The sequence below is a fragment of the Bombus bifarius genome, unplaced genomic scaffold (genome assembly GCF_011952205.1).
Source record: "Bombus bifarius isolate JDL3187 unplaced genomic scaffold, Bbif_JDL3187 scf7180000008140, whole genome shotgun sequence".
In the NCBI taxonomy this organism is placed as follows: domain Eukaryota; kingdom Metazoa; phylum Arthropoda; class Insecta; order Hymenoptera; family Apidae; genus Bombus; species Bombus bifarius.
This window is the reverse complement of record NW_022884468.1, coordinates 2,126,053-2,151,766: the sequence shown is the minus strand read 5'-3', so window position 1 is coordinate 2,151,766 and position 25,714 is coordinate 2,126,053. Positions and strand designations below refer to the sequence as shown.

At 34.0% G+C, this 25,714-nt stretch overlaps 1 protein-coding gene across 3 annotated transcripts in view; it reads right to left on the bottom strand.

Annotated features, from left to right (window-relative positions):
- The window catches only part of LOC117208551, a 76,311-nt gene that overhangs the window by 26,891 nt on the left and 23,706 nt on the right, over positions 1–25,714 (bottom strand). Inside the window, exon 1 of one of the 3 annotated variants that reach the window (XM_033449766.1) lies at positions 12,713–12,796. The exons of the other annotated variants lie outside the window; for them this stretch is intronic. Within the exon in view, the coding sequence (XP_033305657.1) occupies positions 12,713–12,758 (46 nt within the window). The 5' untranslated portion in view covers positions 12,759–12,796. Of the gene's footprint in view, positions 1–12,712; positions 12,797–25,714 lie in introns of those variants that run through there. 3 annotated transcript variants of the gene reach the window in all.

Sequence of the window (25,714 nt, the reverse complement as noted above, 5' to 3'; positions counted from 1 at the left end):
CTGCTATCTGGAAAATAGAAAAGAAAGGTACGAGTTAAAATTGTCATTAATGCTAATGATTACGTTTTAATTCCTCCATACTTGGACTATCGAATGCTAGCAAAATATTTTAACTTTTATTAAATAGAAATATGAACGTATTGTCTGTATAGTACGTATAAAATTAAGCAATAATAAATTTTATTATGTGGGAACTATTTAAGACGAGACTGCGAGTAAAATGGTATATTATTTCTAGAAATATAATCGTAGATTAAATAATTCGAAATTGCTGGAATGGGAAAAAATGTTGTATCCAATATAGTTTCAGAGATTTCACAGTTCTGTTTTAAGCCTAAAAAAGTTTCAGTGAAGAACAAAACTTATATATTCCGATATATATGCGTCTCAAAAAAGGATCTTAAAAAGACTTGGTGAAAGCGAACGAAAAATGATCTGATTACCCTGTGAAAGAGACCGATCGTGGCGAACACTTTCCTTTACATCGTTGTATAAGTATATGCATATGCGTCTCGTTCTCAATTATACGTTAGCAGCGTGAAAGAGCCTTTCTTCCTAGGGGGCAGCAAATAACGAACCCGATTTTAATCGGTCCTTATTAGCACATCTTTCCGGGTCTCCTAACTTCTGTCTTCAGTTTGATCGTTTTAGAAGATATATCCGTCACCTATGAACCGTGAATTTTCCTCGTTCCGCCTTATTGTGTGTCCATTTTTAATACCCACGGGTTTCCTGTTTTCTCGAACTATGATTATCTACCGCCCAATATACATTGCAACAGGCATCGATGATAAATCTACAGTAACTCACGAAAGTATCTCTTTCGTATATAAGATATGTATGTATATATTGCGTGTTTAAAAAATTTGTTTTAAGATTTTCATTACTACTGTGAATTAAATTAAATCATCGCGGTTATATTGGTAAAATTTGAAAGCAATATAAAAATGTTTCGAAAAGTCACGAGATATTTATCACAAACGTATATTTATGTGAATAGTCGTCTTAAACGTACATAATAAATGTATATAACGTAAAAATTAGATTTTTACTCTTTAAATATCGAGGCTTTCTAATATAATGGATAATTGACTGTAATGTATTTTTGCAATGAATATTTTCTAACTTTTTCTATGTTCATTTTCGGATTTGTTTCAGATTTTACCAATACAATTATGATTATCATATTTCATCGCAGTATTAATGCAATTTTTAAACGTTTTGTATAACACACATACCTAATAGGTTAGACAGATTAAAGATTTCTCTAAGTGTGCAAAAATGTACAAATACCTTCTTGAGAACACTGTATATGTACATCGATCGAGATCACGTGTTTAACGAGAACCGCATAAAATTTCGTTTTTCTCTTGTATAACGCAGCAAAAAATCGAGATCAGTGACTTTCACGATGAATGAGCGCCGGTCACCGAGCTAACATTGGATGGGACGTAAGAAATTCTCCAGGGTCCACGACCTGGACGAGTTGCCCGTGCATCTTTCATGGCCAAGGTGACCAGTGTCGTGGTTAGTTGGCTGATCGATTCTCTTCGTTACAGAGCAAGCTGCGTGCTCGTTTATGACAGCAATAAAATATCCGAGTCACTTTCACGCATCGATTCGGTAAATGTGAGTCCTCGAGAGTGTCGATGCGCTGAAATACAGCCTCGTTCAAAGTCGCGAGGAAAGATGCCATAGAAACCGGCAAAGTACTTCCCGTTTCGTATAAACTTTCCTACACCATTTTCGCCCAGATTCTTGCCAATCGTTTAACAACTTCCTTGAAATCGCCGCGATCGAAATATGTGGCCGCTTAACTGCAGCTCGATACGGCGAAAACTAAGTACGTTCAACGTGTTTCGCTAACACGATAATAACTGTAATAAATTAGAAATTAGCGTTCCGAGGAAAAGATGTAACGAAATTAATGAGTCTGTGAGAAATACGAGTCGACTCGGTGGTAAGGTTAATAGGAAATATTGGAACGAAAGAATGGAAGAAACAATCGTTTGAAATAGTAGCTCTTAATCAGGATTGAGCATTATCGAAATAAATTTTTATTCGGATAGTTATTCAACCAAAATGTTTATTTTATTTGTGGTTTTCTTTGTTAATGAATCTTAAATAACATTATTTAAATAATAATGTATTTGAAAAGTAAATTCCTTTAACATTAGATAATTTTTTTAATTATATACGAATGTGTTATATCCATTATATATGTTATAAATTATCTATATTATATTATATATGTTATAAATGTATATCTATGATACACGGAATTTATACCCTAAAATGCTAATGCAAAGATTTAAAAATATTTCTTTTAGTACGTCTTAATTTTCGCACTACTTGGTGTAATTGAATGTTCCAATATGCAATTGTTTCTAAAGTGAACATTTTATACGAATATTCGCAAACAACTTTATTTTCAAATAAATTTACCTGTTACTTTATTTCGTATAATTATTTGACCTTTTTATCTACCATTTTCGTTCCAAAGAAAAAGTGCCCAACCCTGTTCTTGACCACAGCCGTTTCACGATTCAATCGATCTTGGCACTGACATCATCTACCAGCATCAAACGACTCACAATTGCAAGCAGTTTTCCATCAACGATCTTCAACTTCAACTGTCCTGAATAAGAAGGATGCTCGCGGATGAATAATTCTCCGACCAGAAGAACGAAAAATGTACAACTTCGCCCGAGGCTTGGAGAAAGTGGTCGGTTCGAGTTCGTGGTTCTCTCGGAGCTCATCCAAGTCGTTCGTAACTGGTAATCGAAGAACCGCGACTGTACACATACGTGGCACGGATTCATCATCGGCCCTCGTTTCGTCCCTCGACTTCTGTCCGCGATGATCTATGATCGAGCGTTCGCGAATCGCAACCAGGATGGATACGCGCTCGTATATGAATATTCATCGCTCATTCCGCTGGATAAATTGCGATGCGCTGATCGCCGAGGGTCGCAAACCTGTTAATTGCGGACCAATGACTTTGAATATTGATACGCATCGCCGCGTCGTGCTGGAATTATTTCACCTATGATTGGAATGTAGATATGTTTGCTGCTGTTGTGTTTCCGAAAATCGTACTCGGCTTTGGCGATTGTTACAATTGTCAAAGTAAATATGAAGTTATTATTGCTATGACGTACAGCGGTCTGTGTACGTTGAAATATTTTTAAATATTTGTACTAATATAAATATTTGTGCACTGCGGTCAACCTATAGTTAGTAGTTACTAAACAAATATTTGAATATTTTTAATGACGAATGTTTGACGTTTATCGATAAATATCCTTTTATATCTCATTGACTCTTTCTACACGAAAAGGGAGAATAATACAATATTTATTGCTTTTCTTAATCTTTGCAATGAGTTGTTCAAATAGGTTTCCTTCAAAGGCAAAAAATTATACATTTCAATCTAGAATTGTATTGTATAGTAAAACTGTATGATAAAATGCATACATAATTACAATATGTGACAAAATAATGCTGTTGTAATTCATTAAGGACTCGTTCATAAGATAATTCAATTTACTTTAAAATATACGTACTGAATGTACAAATCAACTGATCAATCAGCAGATTAATTTGAGTTTTAGTCTAAATACTTTGACGTAAGTCGATCTAACTAAATCTCAAAAGAGTTAATGACAGCGTAATTGAAATCGCTATCGATCGACATGCTGATGTAGCTTTGAACCAAAGAGTGAGATGTTGGTCTTTCTTATTCCACCGGATTTAGATAATCTAGATCTAGATCTAGATCTGCAATCAAGTGCACCAACCATCGTATTAAAATGTTTTGCTCCTTAATAGGATATACGCTTATCAAGCGAAAAATTTCGTCGCAATACTTCCTATCAAATAACAAATACACTACAATTCAAAATATACGAACACTTGCTCTTTTCTGATAGAATGTAATTTGGTAAGAAAATGACAGAAAATTATAATTGAGAGATAAAAAAGCTCAGAACGATTTTATTCTTTATTAGAACTATCGTAGAATTTTATGATATAATTTGCAAGTTCCACGCGTTTTTCTGTTTACAATCCATAGGTGTATCATTACTCGTTATACAACGGTTATATATCTTTTTCTAAAATCATTGGAAAATGTTTCCAAGCATGCAAATTGCATTACTCATGAGAAATATGAAACGTAACACAGGAATTGAAATTTGCTATTGCGCTTTCATAGACACGCTTAACTTCCCGCTCTACTTTCTCTTATTACAATAGAACCTTTAGGTTCTTTATACCTTCCTAATTTCCGAGACAGATTGGTATTTGCTACAGCCATCAATCGTAGTTATGTATTTCACAATGATCGGTTCTACGTAAGTCTTTTTCTTCTCTATCGATTTCCGGAACGACACTTTTATTAATTCCTTTATAGTATCCACAAATCACGTTATTCTCGGCACGGAACTTTTCCAACGAAGGTTTCTTCCTTTCCCTATTAACGTGTCTCTCGTGCCACAAAAGTGATATCTCGCATACTGACCGCTACAAATCACGTGTCCTAACGCAGCAACCAGCTAAAGAATGTTTCCCATTTCAGTTGGACGTTACGATTGCATAGACGAGTACACGGATATTACTAGTAGAGAAAGGACGCGTTAGCTTCTGTCACTTGCCTTACTTGTTTCTACAGGAAAACTCAATGAGCTATAAAGAGATTGATCACTTACGGAAACGTCATTGATCTATCTGACATGAAAATTATTTAGCAAACTGAATCTATAATGCATAATTCTGTCAAAGTTATTACATAGAAGATAGATCCATGTTTTGACAAACGTCCACTAACCTTGACAGAAAACTGAATAAGGTACTATTACAAACTAAACAAGTTACATACTACAAAATAAGGTATCACAGATACGGTGGATCTGCTCTGTTGACGACAAGAAATTTATAGATCCGTTATTTTTGTTTTACTCTAAAAAATTGTAGGGGAAAGGAGAAATACTAATAACAAGGCTGAATATCCTCTTTCCTTGCAAAAGGTATTTTCCCCTTAAGAATGAAACTAAGAGAATATCGATTTAACGCTTTTTAGTATGTATTGCTATCCACATTAGAAGAGATCGATTGCACAAAACTATACTGTAGATGTATGGAGAAAAACGAACACGAAGTATTGTCCAATAGAAAATTAATTTAAATTATGCTACAGCTCAATTGCGATTACTCATTATCACGTTTCAACGCAACGATGATCATGAAATTGAATCCACTATTGTAAGTTCGACCCTAATTGGATTTCAACGGATCGTGAACATTGCCATCGATCAAAAGCTATCGAAATCTTTAGTCCTACAACGTTCACTCTACTACTCTTCGATAATAAGGTAATATATGACTTTTATAAATGATAATGATACCTCCCATCCATACCACGTTGTCTTATATAGGTACTTTTATTCAGGTCGAAACATGATTACGCATACTTGTTTCTTTCATCATATTGCTCTAATTCTGATTAACTATTTCTGACATATTTAAACGATATATATAAATACTATTTTTGCAGGCATTTTTAGCGGGCAATAGGCAAATATTAAAGGCATATATATTAAGGATCGATAGTATATTATAATTTTTTAAACATTTAAAAACGCCACTGAGATGTACAAATTACTTTACAAATAATTATATAGATAGTTCATACGTATAAAAAATAATCCATTCAGTAAGCTGATAAGCGACAGGTGGTAAACAGATGATAAATTACTATTGCAGAATACAGCATCCGAAACAGTTAGACGACTTCTCCGTTTCGGTGTTGTCCGAACGTGTCGTTCGGAAAGGTGAGCAATACTAGACAAAGTAGCCGTTACAAATAACGCGTCCTTATTTACTTGGTTTGACCAGCGGGAGAATGTCTCACCTGCCATTTTCGTCGGCCGATCGAACGGTCTGGTCGAGCTCGCGAACGTGCATCTGATCCTGACATAAGCCGTGCAAGGAGGTCGGCGAAAGAGACACTAGCGGCGACGTTACTTCACCAGATCAGATCGCTTAAAAGGTGCGAGATATGAGGAACTCGCTTTACCCGGCATCCGTAGAAACCTCGGCGTCCGCCAGTCTTTCCTACCCCCTTTACCAGTTCCTTTTTCTCCTTTTTCTTCCTATACCTCGCGACAGAAGCGTCTACACAACCTGCTTTAGCCATGTTTCCTACCGCTTTATCTATTTGCATGCGAGACAAGCAGCAAAGATTTAAAACAGAAGTAAACAGCGAAACAGAACCTCTCTTATATACATACATACATATACATAGCTATATCCAATATATGTCCCAATCTTTTAAATATTATTTAGTATTAACTTTTATCAAACATGTTTGTAGTATTAGTTGAGTCCAATGATTGCTTATTTATTTTGTGATTTTTATTTTTATCATTTAGAATAGGTAGATCATAAATTTGCATAAGTTTCTTTAACAAACGTTGGATATTGTTCATTGTCATCCAAAACTAATTTAGTAAGAGAGAATGCAAATGTAGAACTATGAGTTGTTGAAAACTATAACCAGAAAAATGGAAAAAAATAAGCTGGAAAATGTAATTTTCATTTTACATAGCTACTACTATACTTTCAAACTGAGAAACTACACTCGAAACAGATTTAACTCAAAATTTACGTAGAATGTTGCTGATAACATATCCTAGTAAATGAGAAAGTAAGAAGAAAAAACCGAATAACGAGAAGTGAAACCTTGGATAATTGGTTAAATAATCCGAAAATTATCTGTAACGTTGTCGAAATCAAAATTTCACGCGATTAACGCCGAAGTTAGTCATGCTCGCGCGAGGCGGAGAAAGGACAGAAGCGCGCACCTACTGAGAATTAGCCTGAGAGCGATTTCGTGGACGTTGTGAGTGATTTTGCAAAAGTGCAGACGCTGAAACGTGCGTCGAATGAATGTCGCACGAGCGCACCCACGATTGGCACATGTTAAGCTCGTTAGTCTGGCATTCGGTTGCCTCTCGGAATTGCTCCTAGTGGCAATTACGAGGTGTTGTGTCTTTCGAAAGTATGCACAATTAGGGAATCGGTGGAACAAAGGCAAAGAGGCATCAAGATCTCGAAAATTTCTATTATTTAAATAAGTGCTCACTTTTGCTCAATTAATTCCTGAACGCTGTAACAAGTTCACTATTGGAATCTTTCTTAACCTATATGTTGCTTCTGTGTATCATTGATCAACCTAATGAAAGGAGGTCGTTAGTCTAATTAAACGTTTGATTAATGAATTGTCAATTTTAAGTATTGATTGAAGTACATCTATGTAAAAGGCAATAGAATGATACTTAATTATTTATCCCGCACAGTGTATTGGTAACTGTATTAGAAGCGATTATGACAAACTTGGCGTTCAGTAATGAAAACATTTCCAGTAAAATTACTCAGCCTAAACATAGCCATGTTTCGTGTGAAAAACTACGATTATTACGACAATAAAGATCATCGAGAAAGGCTTGTTATTAGAAAATTCTTCGCTGGCTGCGTTCGTTCTCCTTTTATGATCAAAACGAACCTCTACAGAGAAAACCGGAAAAGCGAAAGGAACCATTGCAACGGTCTGAAAGTATTTCTGGCATTTAATTAAGAATCATTTTGCAAATAGCTTGTTAAGGAAGACGTATTATTGGGACGTTCTTCGCCGTTTACGTTGAATTACTTTTTATGATCCAGAAAAATTCCAGTAACGTACAACGTACAAAGATCACAAGGGAAAACGTAATGAGTACATTTCTGTTGACTCTTTGGTTCAATATAAATTTCTGACTAAAAAGGAATGAAGACCAGACAAGAAGAGCATAATAAGTACATTTCTTGTGGATCTTTTAATACGGATATCACTTTATTAAATAGGAGAACTTTAATATAACATAATTGGAAATATATAACATAATTTTTAAATATAGTTAATAACTGAATCACAGGACAAGTTTGATAATATAAGATTAGTTGACAACACGTTGAATTTTAAAACTGCTTTATAAAAGAAAAAACAATATTTCAGCGTGGCACAGCCTTCTAACCTTCGCATGTTTTAATACAAAATTTTCATCAGAATACAGAACAATACAAAAAGCTATCAAAGCAACATGCGAGCACAGGCTACTACTGATCTCTTCAAGTGGTACAAACTGATAGTTATTCATGTTTTCCTGTTCCATACATGGAAATACTCTCTCGTTACACCTACAATCTAGTTTTCAAACGATTTACTTGTATGGCAGGTACTATTCTACACCACGCTCGTTATATTACATTACAGTTATATTACATGTGTAATTTCAATAACACGTTATTTATTGCACACCAAAGATTAATATCTACATATGAATCAAGGTAAGTATTGCAAGATAGAAACGTTAGATGGTTATACAGCGAACCAAATGACTTGATCGCCTCTATTACCGTACGCACTTGTTACGCATAATTATATTAAATTGCTGGATTGTGGTAGGTGAAGTAAAGAAAATTCGATGAACGTAAGTATACAGTAAGATATACGTAAGTATACGTAGTGCATCCTGTAAAATGTAGTACTACAAAATAAAGTGTGACTCTCTATAAAAAAAAAATGAATAAAAATGAAGAATACAATTTTTTTAAATAAGGCTCTGTTCTCAAGATAGTTGATTTAATAAGTTTATCAATTACGCCTGCATTTAATTTCTAAGTAATAAATTAGTGAGCTTTGCTGTGTATTTTCTTCTGATCTTCCTTGTGTTTATGAGTGTAGTTCATTAACAATGCAATTTCCTACCTGTTGTTCAGCTAGTTTTTAATAGGTATTAATATGTATGGATTTATTCATTTTAATTTATCCATGTCGAAGTCAAGTACACGAGTACTTGATATATTTAAAAATCGATTTTTACGAAAACGAAATGTTACTTTACAAGAATTTGTTCCTTATTTTCGACTTATTTTACTCTGGATGATTAATCTTGCTCAATAATAATACACATTATGGAACACGTGCGTATTACGGTTGACATTGGATAAACCGGAAATTTCATTAGTTTTTATTACACTTGCTTTAGGTTCATACAGTTCATTACACGCGATAGTAAAATCGAAATATTCTTTTGTGGGAAAGTGCAGTCATTATGCAAATTCGAAGAATATGAAATTGAACTATTTTCATAATAACACGCTTGTAACGATTGCTTCCATATGAATAAAAAATACAATATCTGAACTGGTATTGTGATATTCTCAAATGTGTTAATTATTAATTATGATTAATTATATTTATTAATTATAACAATTATTATATTTAATATATTCAATTTTGCATAACGACAACCATAGTATTCTCAAATAATGAAATTGTTACATAAACGCTACGTTATTTAAAATAATAGTACTTGAAAATTTTATATCCACTGAATATATGAACTATTACGTTCTGAATAATGTTATCATTATTTGTCAAACATATGAAATTTTTATAGAAAAGATGATAATTTTCCGACCTCGTCTCTCTAATACATCATCTAGATTGTATACTATCAATTCATGCTCATGCATATATCATGCAGCTCAAGATTTTCAATTATCCATGCAGTTGTAAACATCATCGATTAGTTACGGAACATGAACCAGATTCCAATATAGTAGCCTTCCTCCATACGTCTTCTCGTTTACTTTCTGTCCTTCCTATTTTACATGTTCGCGCGTCCACTAGGCGACATCTAATTACACGATCGGTAATTTACCTTCCGCTTAAATCAGTCATTGGAAAAATCTAAATTACTCGATCGTCTAACGATCGTATCAACTCCTTTTACTGTGAAACGTGCGACATATAAAAGAAATGTAACTACTTTTTTAGCGATTTATTAGCGAACGTTACGGAAGGTACTATAAAAACAAATTAAATATTAATACAAGAGAAATTTAAAGAAAGAAGAGAAGTAAAGCTTTGTACAATTCGTACTTCGAATAAAATTATAGAAATCCCTAAATTGAATAAACTTATCCATAAATTAAAAATCGTATTCCACGCAGCCAATACTTTGCAAAATATTTTCGAACTTTTGGTTTTTAACGCGCAGAAACATGCACCACAGTCGCAACACGTTTTTCAACAATGTTAGTATCACGACTTGCTTTGCAATTTCGTTAACGTTCATTCGAATGCATCTGAAGGTGCACTTTCTAACTTAAACATTGACTACATTTTGCAATACGATGTACTGTTTATCATGCTTCAACAGCACGTTAAGGATTTACGTATGTAGCTTGATGAACGTTTATCGTTTTATTTAAATCTCTCGATTTCTCCTTACACAAATATCGTTATTGTGATATGTTTTCTGCAAACATGCGTCGAGAACGCAATGAACAAGACACTTGCCATAATTTAAAGTAGAGAAAGAAATATAGGTCGTGTAATATCCACACATTTAGATGCAGAAAAAAGTTGCATGCTTTTAATTTGATCGTTGTCGTATTTTTGTACACATGACGTTTTTCATTAATATCTATATTAATTAATTTGTTACTAATTACAACAATTAATTGAATCGCTAATAATTGAATTAATCAAGATATTTATCACAATTTCACTGAACCGAGAAATTCAAGAAACAGTAATAGAAAATTCACTGAAAGGCAGTTTCCATTAATATTCATGTCAATGAACTTGTTATAAAGAAATATAGTAGCGCAATAAATATCAGATTGATCAAGACATCTATTACAATACCAATATAACAAAACACAAAGGAAGTACATGTTGGAAACAATTTAATCGAAAGCCAGTTTCCACTAATCCATTAATTAAACCGTGATCGTTGCGCTGAAGTATCGCAACGCGATACGAGTCGACGAATAACGGCATAGATCGAGATCAACGTCCGAGCTTTACAGTTTTTACAGAACACGGGCCGATAGCTTCGCGCGAGCGTCATACTCTGATTAGCTCGTCGACTTCTCTTTACGTTATCCAACGAGTCGAGCACTCGTAAAGCACAAATTCACGTGTAAGCACGTGCATTATCCCGAGGATGAGTCCGTAAACAGCCACCAGTTGCTCGGATCACAAGCAATATTATAAGGTCGACGTATAACATGTAAAAAGAGCGCGATGTGCGTGTGCACGCGCTTAATTGCATTAAACCGAATTGAAATGGAATTCTGGAGTAGATAGTCGCATGTAACGCGCTTCGTTGCTGTTGGTAATCGGTCAGAAATTGCGTAAACATTTTTCAAACGATTCACTCGACCGCTCGCCTCGAGCGCGCGATCCGACGAGGATCACGCTCGAAATCCGTATTACGCATTCACCGAATGTCCAATTAGTAGCGATAGGATCAAGTTCAATATGTATTTATAAGTTCAAATCAAATATATCTCAGAATCAGATTTGCTTCATGGGATTGGAATATTATTCGTAAAATGTAACAATTCGTTCATTAATGTTAATTAATAACCAAATAATATTTTCGTTGTCGGTAGTGGTTTCCGATAAAGAAATGTATTTTTGCTGCTAGTAACGATTATAATTAATCGAAAGCATTTCTGTTATTAATAATGATCATTGCTAACCAAAAAAAAGATTCCATTACTGATCATGCTTACAGATAATCAAAAAATATTTTTTCCGCCAATAATGGTTATCAGTAATTGAAAAAGAATTTCATCGCCGATAATGGTTATTCGTAAAGAAAAAAAAAATATTTTCGTAGTAAATAATCATTGACAACTAATTTTCGTCTTCGATAATGATTACCAGTAAATAAAAAAATCTTAGTCTATAGGGGGTATTCCTGGCCAAAATCATTTAAACCAAGATTTAAATTTTAATATACGATATGACGATAAGATATAAAAATCTTCTTTACAAAATGCTTATGGAGGATTCGAATCTAGTTACAACGTATTTAAATCCATTACTATCAATTACCTTCCTCCGCGCGCGATATCGACGCATTTTCGAATCCTACCGTCCACTTTTAACGTCAAAAGGATTTCACGACACGCGTTAAAGCGCATTATCACTGTCTGTCAAAGTTCCAACCATACGTAATGATTACGAACGAACATTTAAACTCAGAAGTATGTCTCGAAAGTAGCTACGACTATTCTCGTTTCTGCACGCTTGTCGGAGCTTTAAAGAACAAACGCGACAGCTACGAAGTGCCGTGTAATTCATAGTCCGCGTAGACACAAGAATAAGGTCATAAAAGTCTTTACAGTAGCTATTTAGAAATCGGGGACCATCGCTCATTTGTTGCAAAGATCTTTTTCTTCGCTGACATCGTATATATTGTGTGTCAAATGTTTATCGATGGTTCTTAATTCGGCGAGAGGATTGAGTAATATAAATTTCTTAAGAGAAAAGGAGACACATTGCACACTAATGATGTTAATAAACTTTCCTATCTTGGATGCGTTGTTAACTAATTTCTCAGTTGTAATTAACAACTGTATTACAAAAGACAGGCTTTCTCAACCTTTAGTTATAAAAATGTCAAATATGATCGTCGTTAACAAATGATTAATTGTACTTAGCAGATACAGAAATCTAAATTATTTTTCTATAAAACAGCAGCCTTTAAGATCCGGAATAATTACCTACCTTTAAATATCTACCTATGAAGCTAAATATATCCAACTAAAAATACCCATAACTTACATGATGTTTATTAATAGAATTTACCTTCCTTTAGCCAGCCATAGACATCTGAACTTCGAAATATGTACATCCATCTTTAGCTGAGTATATATTGTGCACTCTTACCTGTAACAAACAGCAAAATATTCCTTTATAAATCTAAAAATTAATACAACGGTACAAAATCAATATAATATGATATAAAAGAATGAATAGCTGCAAATTTAAGAAAGAAAAAAAAATATAAGAAAGTAAAATTTGTTTAACATTCGGAGGACTATGGTCTTGAAATTTATAAAAACAGTCAGGTAACGACTTCCTTTTTGAACTTTCAGCCGCGATAAGAAAAAACTTAATTCAACGAAAAAGGCTGTATTGGTTAATCGAAGACACTAATCGAGGAGGAATGTTTCCTTACGTAGTTAACTCGGAGCCGAAAGGATATTTTGACCCGATTCCTTTTAAACTGTTCTCATAAACCATCGACTTGGCTGTCGGCGCGAAACTCGGGCCCCTTTTCCGACTGGCAGGGCCCACGGAGACGGACAGGTGGTTCTATTATACCCCACGCGTTCCACCGGTTCGTTTCACCGTGCAGATTTGTCGAACCGGCCAACCACGATTTGCATATACAAGTAGCAATGTCGGAGTGGAACGTTTCCACGGTCGTTACCACGAAACACGGCAAACCTGCGATCGATAGCGTGGCTCAGGGCGCTGTAGTTTTTTAAAACGGCTGCTTGACTATAAGAAAGTCATCGAGTATCGTGCAGGTTAATATCATCTGACGCTTAACTATTAGAGTTACTATATTTATTCATGTGGTACAGCCATGAGCCAAATACGCTGGCTCAAAAAAATATTCGAAAACTTGTAGAAAACTTTTATGAATATATTATATATGAAAGATCTTATAATTTGATCAGCATTATTATCAGACACGACTATCACGATTATAATGGTAAAGTTCGAAACAAATTTGAAAATATATGCAGGGATTGTAAAATATTTGGCACGAGCATATATTTTGCAAAGTTTACAAAAGTGTGATAAAAATTACGATTTTTTTTTAGTCAAACAACCGTTGTTAAAGAAATGTTATAGCCAGAAATTGTATGCAACTCGGCTGCAGTGGGCAGCAATACTCTTCCGCGCCACGAAACCAACTTATCGGAACAGATCGTGACGGTGTTCGTGACGGTGTTCGTGTCGCAATGTTGCTGGGTGGCGTGCACTGATCGCCTTCGTTGCAAACATAATTTTACCACGCTCAGCATCGAATTGTAGTCTACGCGTTGTATATAATCAATGAGTTCGTTTGCTTCTACTTTGAGCATCGGTAGTTTATTCGTTCTTTTAGTTAGAAGAGATCTCGATTCCTCGATTTGAATTGAATTTAAGATTTGGGACGTTCTTTGATGTTAAAAACGTGTGCGATAAATATGTGTATAAAGAAAATTACTGGTATAGGTTTAAGGATGGATGAAATTTATTTAGGAGAATGAAAAGAAATTAGAAAGTTGGGATTTTTCGACGGAAATAATTGTCTCCATTTTTTGTTTAAAACTCCTATAAAAATCCTTATTTCTGCAAAGACCAAAGGATTAACTAATTGCTCAGTCTGGTTCTTGAATTATTTACATTTCTATGGAGTAACAAAATGAAATATAATTTGTCTGTTTCTAATCTAATCTAATCAACCGTCTGAATTTATGCATTAATATAACACAATAGTGACACTTGAATTATAAATAAATTTAGGATGATAGCGTTCACTGTTCTGTTAAAGGTTATCTGTTAGGAAACAATGTGGCACTTACTGGTTTGCGTAACGCTTCTGTAGCTAAGAACACTGCGAAGGTTTATTTAGTTGCTAAACAATTATTTAGAATAACGGGGCCACCCACGAGTTCAACTCAGCATGTATCCTATGCAACGTTAATGCAATAATCGTGTAGAGAACGTAGTTACGAGCGCATCGAAGAGTAGTGATCATCCATCCGCTAACGATCTGAATAAATCTAACAAGTTCGTTAATTGCATCATTGTATTTGCGTTCTACAATTAAATTTTAATAGTTATTTGGATAGCAATAAGTCTTAAGAGAAGATTATTGATTTCAATACTGTGCAGTTTATAGGATTTTTAATTAATACTAGAATTGCCACTTTGTAATATGCTACACATATGTACGTAATCATAATTATAATTCTAAACGTAATTATAAAATATAAGTAAATAGATATTATGATAAATGATTAGGTTTCTATTTTAATAAAAATCAACTGTATGTTTGTAATAATTATAGTTTTCAGGAAAAATAACTTTTATGAATTTTATAATCTTAACTAGTATTAAATCTGGTATTAAACGTATAGGCAATACGGAAAAAATGCAGAAATATCCAAAGTAAAGTATTTTAATTATTGTTTACAGGATGAAACAAGTCTATGTTTAGCTTGCATGTTTTTATTTGCGTTTATAAATTCAACAAAGAATAAGCTATAAAATATTTATGATCTTTTAACAAAGGAAACGAATCCCAGAATTCTTAAGTTTATAGTTAGGTATCTACAATCGTTAATCCTAATTGCTATTATTTCTATTAATAATTGAGAAAACTCATTATCTGAATGCACATTTACTTTCCGTAGTATAACAACTAACAAAGACGAATCAAATAAAAAGACGATTATTTACGCAAAGAAATATCTTTAATACCATTTATAGTTCGTTGCAATACCGAGCATAAACCCAAAATTATACTTCTATAAATCTTTACGATCGGCAAAGCTGCAATCAGCAGTGCACTAAGTATAAAACTAAACGAAGTCGTAAAGAAGCATCGTGTCATTCTCCTCTTTTCCTTCGTTCAACAGCTCACTGTCTTGAACACTGAGAGATCGTATCGCAAAATCTGATTCAACGGAAATAATGAAATAAAATACGTCGTCGCATGCATCTTTAATTACGAAACGTTGTGTATGCACACGACCTCCGTATGAACAGGCATCGATAGCGATCCGGAGGACTTTACCTCCTGTTTATTGCACGTCGCGTTACCAGTACGGCAGGTCATGGTTGCCACTTGAGACAATAATAATTCAGCTTGCGTTCGACTATACTTCATTATTCGGCAAATAGACATCACTAGGTGTATACCTACTAGTTACATAGTAGATGGGAACAGAATCTTTATTAGTAGAAAGTATTCGAAGAACCGGATTCTCCAACGATTTAATTGCGGAAACGTTCTGCGTTATTCGTACGGGAAAATTTCTTTATCGACGCATCGTTGCGTATCTTCCTTGCTCGGTTGTTTCTCTACTATTCTCTGTGATTTCCTTTCCTATCGTACGTTTGCCACTGCTTAATACTTTGTTCTCTACTGTCCTTTCTAATTTGAATTTTACCATTATTTTACCATTATCGTATGGGCTCAGACAAGGATGGGTTGGTTGGAATTCATTTTCACTGAATAAATATTACTAACATAATTAAAGAAAATGTTCAAAGAATTAGATGAAATGCACCATCACTTTCAATCTCATAGAATACGCCTTTCACTAACTTTCTTTTTACCATTTTGCAGTATACTTCATTAAATATGTTAAAAAGCGAAAATGCCTAAGTGCAGTGACTTGTAAAGTTTTATGTATTGAAACATTCAGTGCGGCACACAGAATCGAAGTCGGGTCCCTGCTTACGGAAATCGATTTTTCTATAACGTGTATCAATTTATCCAAGCGCCATCCGCAAGAAAATGCAAAATTCCGACAACGCGTACGTTTACTTCATTTATATGTTACAATATTCAGAAATTAAAACGTTTAAAATAAAGAGTTCTTACTATGTATCTAAGCGTAGACACTGGTTAATAAAAGTCACATATTGTATCACGAATAATTTAGTTCCTTTAAACGTGGATCAGAATCTATTCTATTTATTGTCCTTTTCGTAAAATGAATAGATCTAACACGTGAGCATAAAAGCTGTAACGTGCGCACTATCGTGCTATACGTAAGCTCAGGTTGGATGTTCCGCTGGTTTCTCGGTAATCGAGCCGCAACGCGAGTAGCTTATCGCATGCAAAACTAGTTTTCAGCGCGTACGAAACGATGCGACGTCGTGCCTTTCGTAATTTATTGATCATCGATGCACGTATAGTGGCATGAGCATGGATCGTTGCCAATAGGCGATAGAGGCTCGTTTGAGACTGATGCAGCTTAATTATATCTCGATTTCGATACGAACTAAACTTGTTCAAGATTGATATTAATTAGACGCGAGCGCCGAGCTCGCATGCTCAAAGTATCGTAATTATGGCATCACAAGTTTCAACGAACGGCATCAGACATAACGTAATCTTATCGTGAAAAATTATGTCGGTCGTAAGATCAGAAAGGATGCGCGTTAACATTTGCATAATTTTATGATTCTACTCAAAGGTGTATTCGGGGAACGTGTGATACGTAGAAACAGTCTCTATACATTAATTAACGTTATCGACAATCCTGTGACTACCAAAAGGCATTAATCGATGGGTATGCATGCTCGTAAAATAAATTTCACTATGAGCACTGTGTTTCGGTCGATTATTCGATAATCTGGGAAAGAACTATCGTCGTTCATCCGTGAGACATAAAAAAAACTCTTCCTGTTCCCTAAAAGAATCGCTTTCTAATGACGAAATCTTGTAAATTTTGATGTGTACAATTCTTCATGCTAGTGGCTACACAACTAGAATCGCCTACATTTCGTATCTTAAGAATATTTCATTCTAAATATTTCTGTCATGTATCCTCTTAATCCTCTTTAGTATTCAACTGAAACCAAGATTTGTTCGAATATTTCATAATTTTATAGAAATCTATAGTAAAGACACCACAGATTTTTTAAACTTAATGTAATAAAATAAATAATAATATAATATAATAATGTAATAAAAGTAATGTATAATTAGGTACCATGTAAAATAAAAATGTATTTTTATCAAAAATCAATTACTAGTTGCAACACGCGATGAACCTTTCAAACGTTCTGTAAATCCCAAAATATAGTTTTCGTAACAATTTTGCGGTCGTATCTGCTTCATTTTGCAATCGTTGCGAATTACTAAGTTTTGTACACGACTGACGCAGAATCGCAATACGATTAAACACTAAGATTTTCCGATTGCTTCCTTACATGACGACATTCATCCGTTCGCGAATTGGCAGAAAAACACGGCAAATTGTACAACGCTTTTTCGATTTCAACAGATTATTATTAGCGAGGAAGAATCGCTTGGTAATGATGCTGGTAATTATATTAACTTTCATAAGAGATCGGAACTGCGTTATTCCGATGTTATCTGTAACATTCTCTGCAGTTTATTAAGTTGAAATTAAAATAAAGATTTGAAACAGAGAAAATTGCATCGATTAAACGTAATAAGCTTGAAAATAACTGATTAGTGTCCGAGTTTCTAAGCATTTTTGTGATTTATATCGCAGAGAAAGTAATGAAGGATAGTAGGACAAACATTTCTCTTTTTCTTCATTCAAAAAGGTTAATTTAGAATCTACTAAGCTTCGTTACATATATGTGTATAAATGTCTTAACCAATCGTATATATTCTCATTAGATAACCTATGGTATTTTATAAATTAAGGATTATTTCTCGTAAGTATAGATACTGCAGCAAAACGCACTGGATATTTCTCTTAATAATCTTATAAATAATACTTACAGGGTTTTAATGATTCAGCACAAACTACTTAATTGTAGTTACTAGTTTGATATTTCTACAATTATATAAAATTAGTATTTCATAAAATGTGTAACACAACTTCAGGTATGGTATTAAATTATCGATTAATGCACATAGTAAGAATTATCATTCATATTTCCGTATAGTAATGCGTTTTAATTGATCGGAGTTGCTAATCTGGAAGTTATTTCCAAACACTGAAAGTTCGTGCATAAATTATTTTTTAAGCCAAGATAATTACTTATTCTAAACCTACGTTCACTAAACTTTTACTTCGAATTCTCTTTTCTATGTAAAAAAATTGATTTCCAGTCTTTCTTTCGCAATTCTCCTTTCTATTGGACTGCTCGCCATTTATAGCGAAACAAATAAATCATCTTATACACGAAAGAAAAAAATACGTAGAAAGTCAGAGTTACAGATCGTATTTAGTTCTTTAGGTTCATTATTTTGTTCGGAAGCTCAATAATTGCAATAACAGCCGAGTAATTTGAACACCGTGAAGAGTGTATTAATTGCATGCAGTAAAGTATATCACCAAAGAGTTACTGCTCTCTTAGCGGCAGAATAATACTTTTTAGAAGCGGCATTCTGACGTTTATGAGCGTGACAAGTCGTAAGTTTACGCGTGAAACGTGACTTTGGATTCGAGCACGGTCAGATCGTTAAATCGGCGAAGATGGACGAGCGGCTTCATTACACGTCCGCAACCCGTGATATCGCGCGAACGAGTATAATGTATATCGTGAGCTTCCAAGCCGGTAATTATACAGTTGTCAGTCAATTGGTGAGAAAATGCGATCACGATTGAGAGATCAAGCGACGTGCGGATATCTTCTTCGACGTTCACGTCGTTAACTCGCTCCACGAGATCGAAGAAGAGCAATTATTACTTTCTGGATTTCCATTTCTAGCAGCACGTGAAAAGATGCGTTTAATGTGCATACGAGTTTTCTTCAATGTCAATGGTTTGCAGAAATGATGCATGAAAGCATAACGCAATCACGTTGCGTAATTTGACGGATGATTATAAAATTATAAAATAGTAGTGTTGTGTGTTTATGTATGTGTTAGTTGAAATTCTGTCTAAATTAGTTACCTTAATCTTACAGTAATCTAATCAATAATAAACTTCTTTGTTGCAAAATAAATCATAAGTGTAATTCTGTCTAGATTAGTCGTTTTACTTTTACGATAACCTAAGAATAGCTTTCTATGTATTTAGTAGTTTGGTTTAGTAGTCGAAGAAAATAGGACTCACTTTATTGATTTTCCGAATTGTATTTTGAGATGTATATAATATAATAGATAATGAATAGAAATAAAATAAAGTCGTGTATACGAAATTCTCTGCACGTAGCTTTACTTTTGAAAATCATTTAAATAAAAGTTGCCTGGTCTGCAAATTAACTGGTCTATATTTTGTAAGTAACAACTTACCATAAAAGGAACATGCCAATAGCACTATTAATCACAATTTTAACCGCAGTTATACAAAAGCCTGGTTCGTTTCTTAAAATTGAACACTTAAACTGCACTGTAACTATTTATTGGAAAAATCAGCTTTCACTGGAATCATGATCGAGCTGTAAAGTGGTACAGTCGCAAATCAGTCACAGCGAATGGGCGATCAATAATGACACTACGATACATTTCAGAAACAGGAATATGTTAGAACCGCGAGTGCAACTGTTATTCCGTAATGTTGAAATTCCAAGTATCCAAATATATAAATTAAACGAATTTATTCGATTGCATGATTAATCAAAGTAGTGCTGATTGTGCTTTCTCCTTTTATTACCCCATTAAATGTACGATATTCTACTGACTCAAATTATGAACATATTCATAGAACATTGATATATTAACTTTTCTAATTATATCTATTTGTTTTATGATAACAATGATAAGCAGTTTAATGATATTAAATTTATTACTATAACATACTTATTGTGATATTTAAACGTACGTGATACTTATATAAAGGCATGAAATTTATGGGAGAAGATATTACATACACAATTTCCATTAACTAATTAGAAAAAGTTCTCTGCTTCATCTTTCAGAAATTATCTAATCAAAATCTTTCGATACAATTTAATCCTTCTCTTAAGAAATTTTATGTTTCCATTTTAGATTTATTATAGTAAACAGAAATTCCCTGCTCTAGGAAAATATTTAAAATTAAAAAATAAAACGAGACCCAAAGAAATTTTTGCGTCATTGTACGCTATATAACGATTTCATACGAAACCTGTTCGTATAAGAAAACACGAAACGCCAAAGGCACTGTTTGATTGTCACCGATCTAATAACTATAAGTTATGTCGCACTATACAGCTATCGATTGCGTTAAAATTAGATTTCAATTAATTTTATGGAACAACAATTTGACACCTAATTGCAATCAATAAGACCTAATCAGTACCAAACTTTATACGTCGCTACCTAACATTCTTTATCTATGCGTAACTCGGATACTTTGCATCCGTGCATTTCTAGTCCCTTTAATAACAATACGAAAAAAAAGATCGAAATCAAATTAGAATTGCAAGAACTTCGAAAATATACCTCAAGCATAGCAGTTGGTTAACCGCGAAACTAAGATCAACATCCACAAACATTCGTTTACGCTCACTGGACCACATCGATTATCGCATTAAAGCTACGAATTCTTCTATTTCCTTGATTATCTCTCGGTTACGACTATATTTTTCTGCGAACAGGCCACTTTGTATTCAATGAAAATTTCCGTCAGGCTACACAGCCGTAGATTAACATTCTGATCGTAAATGGTAGCATTCTGTTCGCCAGCTAAACCCGTGTTCGCTTCTAATTGCACCAACCATTGTTGGCTATCGATAATAATTTTGTGCCAGGGATGTTGTAATAACGCTGACATTACGGAAGGGTTTCAGGTGCTTGGAGTCTGTTATTAAACGCCGATGTTATTTAGTGAAGCGCGATGTAATCGCGCGAGCTCATAATTGGATCGGAGAAACAATTTATGTCTAATTGTCTTTTACAACTCGAAATTTTTCGTCCAATTAGAAATAGTTCTGCACAAGAAGATAACGTTGTTTCATAAATTAAATTGTTCTTGTTAAATTCATACAAATTCTTCAAACGAATTAGATTATTTCTCAAAGCGCTTCATTTACGGTAGAATCTTTATTAAACTAATTTGTAATCGATGATCAGTGTGCTTAACTAATCCAAATATTTATAAAATTAGGAAGATTATCGTTGAACTTTAGTTGTCGCTACTATTAATCATAGACTAGTTAACCATATTTTTATAAAATTCCAGAAATTGTTTCAAAGAGTTGTATGTATATTCTTTTGAAATTATTATCTACCTTCAGATATTGTTACTATTATTATACACTATCGACTATAATTATGCATGTATTTAATTAACCTGATTTTGTATAAAATGAAGGAGAATCTTTACAAAGTTATATATATATTTTTTTATTAAATTAGCCATCTCCTTTAATTGTATTTAAAGCAACAAAACGGAATTACATTAGAAAGGAGAAGTATTTTAGGAGTAAGTTTAGGAGAATCGACCATTCTCTTGTATTTGTCCTCGTTGCAAAACTAGGAAGACTGCAAGTTGTACATTTGTGAGCAATTAAGTAAGCGTGCGAATAATGGCGCGGAAATAGGTCGAATTTGTTTAATCAAGCGTACGAAATCAAAGTGAAACTCCGTTTCGTTCGGTTCTTCTCTATCTCCATCCACATAATTGATGTAATTATCTTACAAGTCATTGGCACATACTCATTCTGCCATCTAAGAAACTTCTTTTCTTGTCTGCTCGAAGGAAACGCGAATGCGCGTCCTCGAATGCATTCATGTCTACACAGGACGTTGTCTTTCGCATTTCAGTAATTGTTCACGCGTGGTACATCCACCGAAGGAGATCCTGTGCAATCGAGGATACGTTCAGTGGTTCTCCTTTCTAAATTTCCAATTCTATTCGTTCGACAAATTTTCTGTTGTAAGATTTAAAGCACAATATCAATTCTTCAAAATGTTCACCATCATATTCCTAATTCCCTTAATAACATAGCAACTCTGGCATTGCTATTACGTTTAAAGACAATTAATTAAACGTATGAATAAATTAATAGCCAATAATAATTTGTAACTATTCTTATATTACGACAATGTAAGAATTCCTGCAATAATATGCATTTAAGTTGCATGCATTTGTTTTTATGCATTTATTCTTATTAAATATGCATTTATTACAAACAAAAAATAGAAACTGACTTAAGACTTTCACGCTGTTCTTCTAGTGAAATTCATCAGAGTTGGTCTTCGGCTTATCAAATACGTTATATGTTGTTTCGTAAACCGTTTCGTGAATGTTGCTCATAAAGTTATGTATAAGACGCTTGATAACCCGAAGATCAACCACGATAAATTCAAAAAATAGAACTAAAAAATTTGCAATGACAAAGATACGATTACGTTTCGTGAATAAACATGAAAAATATTTGTCATTGGTCCTTAAAACTTCTTTATATGTGTATTACCATACTTTAATACTGAGAACCGTCCCGTTCGTGAAATTAAACCGCGGAGAGGATATGAAATGGAAAGTGCGGACTGGATCTTGCCCAACTGCAACCTCTTTAGAATGGTAAATATTTCGAGGACTTAGGCTAATCGCTCAAATTCCTGATTTACAATCGTATAATCTCATCTATCGATGGAATAAATGACAAGCATGTGATTATCAATTTCTCTTTTTCCCATTTGCAAAGAAATAAGGATTCTTCGCACATTGCTAACGAACGTGAAAATTCCGCTTTCTTCGACGCTTCGTAACTGATTGCTTCTAATGAACGAGTCGATCGAATCTTATCCTCGAATCATCTGGTTTCCGTGATCTTAGCAAGGGGAGCAGAATTTTTCACGCAATTCACATCGCGTACTTTCCACCTGACTTGTCTCCTTTACTACCGCTAACATAAATTTCTTTCTCAGCTTTATCTTTTTTTTGTTTTATCTCATATAATATCCGTTACGAACATCAGAACTCTACAATTTCGTAACACGCAATTTTATTCCAGGTAACGGAACGAAATTCTTTACTGTCATTAAGAAAAATGATAATTATTTGTATTCCAAGACCAAAATGATCGGAAATTTTAATTATCCAAAGTCTAGATAACAAATAATCTTTAGGTATATTGAACAGATTACCGAGGAAACTTTCTATTCTTTTAGAATATTAGTTCTTTCACGTAAAATGGTACTCTTATACCGAATAGGACATCTTGAAAACACAAACCGTTCCCTTGGTCGCCTAAACAAAGTTAAACAAATATCTACGCAGCTGTAATGAAAAGTTTCTTCACAGTCTGTAGCAATGTAACATTTACTCCGTTATGCGAAGCATTTGTAAGGAATGTGTGGTAATGCACAACATGACAGGGTATTGTGAGAACGATCTACCTGTTAGCATAAAAACAGCATTATACACTGGCCAATTGTAACGCACTGATTTCGACTGACTCGTTAAAAGAAAAATCCTCCCGTTGCGCGCTCATTACACAACAAAGGTGAATTTAAACGTATCTGGAAGCATTACGCGTGTGTTTATAGGGGTCAAGCACTTTTCTTCCCGCAAATCGAGAAAGCATTTACCACGAGTTCATGACACCAACTGACAAAACATTTTTAAACGCATCGTGAAACGCTGCTGAAAGTAGATATACGCGCTGTTTAGAAACTATAACTTTCGAATGTAAGGCTATATCTTGCTACATACTTTCAGTTCTTCTCAGTCCAAATTGATTCAATAGTACTTTTTTAACATTAAAAAAGTATCTCGAATTTGAGCAAAATAGTACTATAGGAAAAGGACTATTACGATTTCTTCTTTCAATCCTAAGATTGAAATATAAAAATTAAAAAATTCGCAGTGTGGTTATCTGTATAATACTTCATTAGATATCAGATCATTAAACAGCTATACAATAAAAATAACATGTTTAAAAATATACGCTAAACTCCTTCCAGAAAGATATCAGATTTCAGTTATTATAAAATTGAAATAAAAATTGATTCTAGAACAGTTTCGTAACCGGCATGAAACCAAAAGGTAGTTTACAAGCTATATAACAACCAATTTTTAAACTCGGAAGTTGTATTTTACCAATTACTTAGATAAAGAATCATACCTTATACAGAATTACACTGGGTTTTACAGGGAAAATTTGATTTATGCCAACACTTTTGTTCATTACCGTAGTTTATCGAGCAGAAAGAAGCTGGATAATGGGAGAACGCGTTCACGTACAGATGCATGTATTTCATCGCAGTACGTCGATTAAACGAGGGTTACAACGTACCCGGAAATCAATCGTAAATCTCGCCATATTCTTCTTAAGCTTGTTTCGACGGTAATTCGACCGAAGGAATGCAAATATGGCCGAAACGTTGGCCGTTCAGCAAGTAAATACAGAAAACTATCGGTGATCCAGATTCGAGCGTGGACGGTTGGTCGATACGTCGTCGAACGATAAAATATTACCGCGAACGATATAGAAAGAGTCGAATTAAACATAGCCGGAGGAGTAATCGCGTCAGGCGATCGTGTAAAGTAAAAAGCGCTATACACGCGAGACAAATCCGAGACCTCGAGGCTGTTTTATAGAAACGGAACAAACGTTAATCTCACCGTTGATTCCTTTTCTTTCTTTGTTTCATAAGAGGTTACACATTGACAAACAGAAATAAAATTGTTAATAAAGGTAGATAAACGAGACGGGTAATGTAGCAAAGCTCGCAATGCCCAAGATAGAAACGTATATACAGAGTGCAGAATATCATAAAAGACATGTAAGAAATCTTATGATCACGCACGTGAGGGAATTACAAGACAGGTTGCGTGAGAAAATTATTTCTTAATCGATTTTCCTTCGTGAAAGATACATAAAACGTCTTCCGCGTGTGACGAATAAGTACGCATTAGCAGCCAGATGTTATTAGATATCTGGCTAACAAAGTATTGAAGTATAATAACTTGGATATAATAGATGTAAAAAAAGGAATTAATCTAGTTAATAACTTCAGGTGGTGAAATGAGTGAGATTTTACGTCGTTTTTCTATTAACGCAGTCCTTTTTTTTTTCATTGCAATCTTTTGTGTTGGAACATTATGAAGAATTAGGCGAGTAAATATCAGGTTTCTCTTTCGATTAGTGGTATAGTAAGATAATTAATTAGAAGCTATCGTGCTGGAAACATTTCTTGACTGCATAAAAACGTCGAGT